The 5,164-nt window shown below is 67.2% G+C and overlaps 2 protein-coding genes across 2 annotated transcripts in view; both read right to left on the bottom strand.

Annotated features, from left to right (window-relative positions):
• The window catches only part of MNEG_2624 (hypothetical protein), a gene marked incomplete at both ends in the record, with an annotated part of 4,429 nt that extends 1,127 nt beyond the window's left edge, over positions 1-3,302 (bottom strand). The window contains 5 exons of the mRNA XM_014048900.1: positions 385-524; positions 750-1,420; positions 1,950-2,126; positions 2,397-2,681; positions 2,980-3,302. Of these exons, the coding sequence (XP_013904354.1) occupies positions 385-524; positions 750-1,420; positions 1,950-2,126; positions 2,397-2,681; positions 2,980-3,302 (1,596 nt within the window). The remainder of the gene's footprint in view (positions 1-384; positions 525-749; positions 1,421-1,949; positions 2,127-2,396; positions 2,682-2,979) is intronic.
• Positions 3,303-4,354: 1,052 nt separating this feature from the next.
• The window catches only part of MNEG_2623 (hypothetical protein), a gene marked incomplete at both ends in the record, with an annotated part of 3,589 nt that continues 2,779 nt past the window's right edge, over positions 4,355-5,164 (bottom strand). The window contains one exon of the mRNA XM_014048899.1: positions 4,355-5,152. Within this exon, the coding sequence (XP_013904353.1) occupies positions 4,355-5,152 (798 nt within the window). The remainder of the gene's footprint in view (positions 5,153-5,164) is intronic.

Genomic DNA, 5,164 nt, shown 5'->3' with positions numbered 1-5,164 from the left:
GTGTGTGTGTGTGTGTGTGTGTGTGTGTGTGTGTGTGTGTGTGCGTGTGCGCGTGTGTGTGCGTGTGCGTGTGCGTGTGCGTGTGTGTGTGTGTGTGTGTGTGTAAGTGTGTATGTGCGTGGGGAGGGGGGTCGGTGGAGCATTAATTTTGGCCTTGGGGGTTGAGGGGCGCACAAAGGGAGTGCGGGGCGGGTGCACGGATGTGAGGGGTGGGGCGGAGCGTCTCTTTGGCTCCTTCAATGACACTGGCATCATTTGCAAGGCGCCAGCTTGGCAATTAACAGCAGCCGCAGCACACCGTTGCCGACGGCAACAGCAGCGGCTGCTGCATGAAAGATTCCTTCCTCAGTGGCATGATATAGCCGGCTCCGCCCACCCGATCACCTGCCACAGCACCGCGGCCGCGTCCAGCGTCGTCCTGTCGGACAGCCACTCCGCCGCGCGCCTCACGCTGCCCTCCACCTGCCCCAGCCGCATGAGCTGCCGCGCCGGCGGCTCCCCTTGCGACGCCCTCTGCACGGCGCCTGCAGCGTCGTTTGAGCAAACGGCGCCGCGCACTTTTTGGGCACGATCGGGCGGCCAGGCTGTGGACACGAAATCTGTTTCGTCAAGCGATGCAATCTCCTGGGCAGCCCTGTATTGCGTTGTCCAATCAGGTCACCTCTCGGAACCCTCTCCCCACCAACGCCTAAACAGTCACCACCGCCTAGGAGGTTGCAGCAACAGCCGTCACCCAGCCCCGGACCCACCTGCACTGATTATGGCCATCTCGTGCGTCGCCCAGTGGTCCGGCCCCAGGGCTCGCCCCACCTCGAACAGCCGCCCCTGCGCCTCCGCCAGCCCCGGCTGCCCCCCCTGCCAGTAGCTGCTGAGCAGTCGGTAGTACCCGTCCTCCACCCTTTGGCCGCCCCCGTCGCTGTCTACGTCGCCGGCAGCCATTGCCGCGGCCGCTCTCACGCCCGCGGCCTCGGCCATGGCGCCGCCGAACAGGGCGGCGTCGTCGTCGGGCAGCGCCGCGCCGCACTCCGCGTTTGTGCAGCGCCACGGCGTCGCCTGCTGCTGCTGCTGCTGCCGCTGCTGCTGCTTTTGCTGCATTTGCTGCTGCTGCTGAGCCTTCTGCTGCTGGTCACCGTTGTCACCGCTGACACAATCCCCTGCGGCACCCCCACGCGCCGCCACCGCCACCTCAGCGCCACAACCGCCAGCCTGTGCATGAGCGAGCCCTGGGTGATAGTAGAGGACGCCAGCGGGGCGGCGGTCCCCTAGGGCCAACGCGGGCGGGAGCTGTCCCTCGGCGTCCCGCTGCTGGTCCGGCGGCGCGCAGCGCGGGCACGGCAGGCCCCGCGTGGAGTCCAGCGCGTCGCTGGTGCAGCGGGCGCAGCGGCACGCGAACGCGAACCGGGACTTTGCGTGGAGCTGCCTGCGTTTGGTGAGGAGCGGGGTGTTGGAGAGTAGGGTGTGAGGGTTGGGTGAATTGGTGAGTTGTTGGGGTGTCGTGCACAACGGGCGCTGGCGCATGGCGGGTGCCGGGCCAGCCAGGGCCTTCGAGGTCCCCGAAACCCTGCTCAAGCAAGGTCAGGGTCAAACAGCAAGATCCAAGGCGACTCCAGACCACAAATTGGAACAAAGCACACCGAGGCTCTCTGCCCGCCTTTCTGAGGACCGCAGTGGGGAGCAAACCAATCGCACCAGCCAGCCTGCCCCAGGCGCGCATGCATCCCTGTCAGCACGCGCAACGCCCCCGCGCTGCGGACGCTGCCCCTGCGCCCAAAACTCCCCCTTCTCCAACCCCGTGCATCCCTGCACACCCGACCCTCTGCTGTCTACCAGCACTTGAACACGTACCATCACCACTAGTGGAGTCACGGATTTTGAAGTCAGGAATCTGACACAACATTCCCTACTGTATCTGACCTTGACGCCGCCATGCAGCGATGCATCAAACCAACCTGGCGCAGGTCGACATTGAGCTGTGCTGGAAGTAGCTCGTCGTCAGTAGCTCCCCCGCAGCAATGCCTGTGAGCGCCACCACCGCGGCATCCCCGGCGTCCCCATGCGGCATGACCATGGCGTTGGGGCGGCCGCAGGTGTGGGGCAGGCGGCTGGACATGCGGTAGAGCTTGTGGCTGCATGAGGGCGGCGGGTCAGGGAGTGGGGTTGGGGGATGATCGAGGAGGGGGAGGGGGGTTGAGGGGAGTGGAGGAGGTGGGCGGGGGACCGGGGGATCGGGCTCTGAGGGGCGTCAGAGCTGCGGATGTGGGCACACACAACAGTCATCTCGGTCCGATTTCAAAGCAGTGCAAGGCGGCGGCGCTCAAGATGCTGCCCTCCAGCCGGCGGCCCAGAGAGATGCATGCGCGTACGATTCAACAACCCTCTCTCAGCCGCCCACCCACCTGCCGCGCATGTCGTGCAGGTTCAGCTTCCATGACAACAGCACGCGCTCCACGCCCTCTTTGTCGGTCGGGACGCGCGACACAACCGCACCTGGGCCGCCGTGGGGCTCCTCGCGGTCCCCCGTTGCGACCGAGCCGGCGGCGGCGGCGGCTGCTGCGGCCGCGGCGGCGGCTGTCGCGAGCAGGCTGGTGAGTGTGGGCAGGACGAGCGCGGCGATGAGGCCGGCGATGGCGGCGCATTTCCTGACGGTGGCGTTGTCGCGGTCATCGGGCGTGTTCTGCATGCTGTGGGCAAGACGAGCATGGACAAGGGGGGACGGAGGCGGCTCAAGGGTGGGCAGCTGCTGCGCCTGCAGTTGGGTGTGAGCGACCAAGCGTGCTGGTGTGGCACGCCGGACTGCCCGGCAAGGACGCCGCTGCTGCATGGAAAGCGCCGCGGCGCGCACCAACGCAGGCCTGCAATTGTAAGTTTTCTCAGTCCTGCAAGCTGGGGGCGTCTTTCGGGACGTCACTCTGCCGAGCCCTACCAAGGGGCAGCCAACTCACACACGTCGGCGTGGGCATCCCGGGGACAAGCCCGCACCTGAGCACCTCGCTTTGGACGGAGGGCGGCGCCAGGCAGAACGCCACAAACTGCGCCGCTGACAGCTGCAGGTCGCTGTCCGTAGCGCCGGCGGGCAGCTTGCCGCCACTGGCGCAGCTGGCGCCGCTGGCGGCCTCGTTCAAGCCAGAGGTGGGGGCGGCGGTGCCGGCGCGCAGGAGGGAGAGCACCTGGCTGAGCAGGGGGCACGTCGCCGGGGACGCGGCCTGCAGCAGCGCCGGCTCGCGCAGCAGCACGTCGCCGGCGCTGCAGGCCCTGGTGGCGTAGACGCAGCGGCCGAAGAGGGGGTGCGGCCCGTGCTCCATGGCGGGACCACGCTTTGGGCTGTGGCCACGGGCGGACGGCGGCAGCGGCACCCTCGCAGCTTGTGCTTGGGCCCTTGATGTGACAGCTGCTTTCTACAATCTCCACTACTCTCAAAGCCACACTTGGCTGGCTGCCCCTCCTTCCGAACCAGACTGCTGCAAGTGTGGTCGTTTCGCGCGGAATCGGAGTTAGACAGCGGAAGTGGGCGGGCGAGGTCGCCTTCACTTTCGGAATTGGACGAAGTTTCCGGATTTTTGACCCCAAAAAATCTCGAGATCACGTGGTGAGGGCGAGCCAGCCATCACCTCATCATCGTGACCGTCTGTTAGACTCCGAGCTCTGAGCGTGTAATCCCATTCCCCCAGGTGCAGCGAAACAGCCTTTTGCTTGTTTGGTGGTGCTGCTGCTGATGTCGCTGCCACCGAAACCCAGCTGTGGCCACCCCTAGCTGCTGCTGTCGTTCGGTTATTGGTTGTTGCGGCCGCCGCGCTGCTGCGTTGCCATTGATCACCTTCCGAACTGGCTGAAACTGCAAAACCAGGTCTGCACTAGGCGGCTTTGACACAGCTGAGGGTTTCTGTGCCGCTTGCGGCCAGGCAGCCAGCGACAGGCCGCACTTCAACATCCCCTGCCACCACAAGGCAGCTGCCTGTGTGCTCCCGCACCCCAGAACCCAGGCGATTTCGCACTGGACTGCGAAACTTAAGGGTAATGAGGTGGCAAACCATGCCTCAAAGGGTTCACAATTCACTGTCGAATGTTGGGGGTTGGAGAACGAGGCACATGGTTTATTGGGGTTTGCTTGTTATGTGATACGGTGGTGCGATCTGAGGGCTCCTCCGCGGAGCGTGCGCGTCGGTACCCCAAACACTCACGCCTGCGCACAAGCCTGTGCAAGCTTGAAGGGTGCTCCAGCAGGCGGAGCCCTCAGATCGTCCGCACGCTCCGCTCCGCATGGACAAGGCATGGGGACCCTCACAGAATGGCAACCCTTCAAGTTGTCAAGCAGTGACCTGGGCCGTCAAAAAGAAGCAGCGGAACCGGCGCGTGCTCAGGCATTCAAAAACTCGAATCTCAGGCCAGGGTTTGCGAGCACAAGGGATTCCATCGCCGCCGACCCAACGCCCGCCGCCGCGGCCCGCGGCAGCACCAACGAGACCTCCGCCAGCCCTGCCGGCCGGGCGCCCGCCAGCTGCGCGAGCAGCGCCCGCAGGTCGCCCGCGGCAACGGGGCCGCCGCTCGCTGCGTGCGCGGTCAAGTCCAGCCGGAGGGACTCGAGCCTCGGCAGCTGCCGCACGCCGGCGAGCGCGGCCCGCGCGGCCGGCTGGCGGCCGGGCAGCAGCTCGGGCCGCTCCAGTGCCAGGCGCCTCAGGTTGGGCGCCCTGGCCGCAGCCGCGCACAGCAGCGGGCCGAGGGGCCCGTCCAGGTTGAGCGTCAGGGACTCAAGGCGCCCCCAGGCTTCGGCCGCCGACACCTTGGGGCTGGCGGCGGCGCCCTCATGCGCATTGGAGGTGGACGGGCGGGCATATGCATCTGGCACCCACTGGCTGTTGTCGCTGTCGCCAGTAAAGCCAGGCTCGAAAACCTGAGTGGGCAGCGGCGGCGCCGCCCAGTCCACGGACTGCGCCTCAAAGCGCCCCGCCAGGCGGCATGCCAGCGCGCGCACCGTCGGCGCCGCGGCCGCCGAGGCCTCGAAGCACGCGAGCGCGGCGCGCCACCGGCACAGCAGCGCGCCGTTGCGGTCGCCCGCAGGCAGCCGGCGGCGGCGGCGCGCGGCGGCCGCGGCGGTCCGGCTCGGCGGCCGCGGCTCCGGCCAGTCCAAGACCAGCTGCTGCAGGTGCTCGTGCCCCTGCAATGCCCT

The sequence above is a fragment of the Monoraphidium neglectum genome (genome assembly GCF_000611645.1).
Source record: "Monoraphidium neglectum strain SAG 48.87 unplaced genomic scaffold scaffold00302, whole genome shotgun sequence".
In the NCBI taxonomy this organism is placed as follows: Eukaryota; Viridiplantae; Chlorophyta; class Chlorophyceae; order Sphaeropleales; family Selenastraceae; genus Monoraphidium; species Monoraphidium neglectum.
The sequence above is the reverse complement of the archived record's forward strand: the minus strand, read 5'-3'. Positions and strand labels throughout refer to the sequence as shown.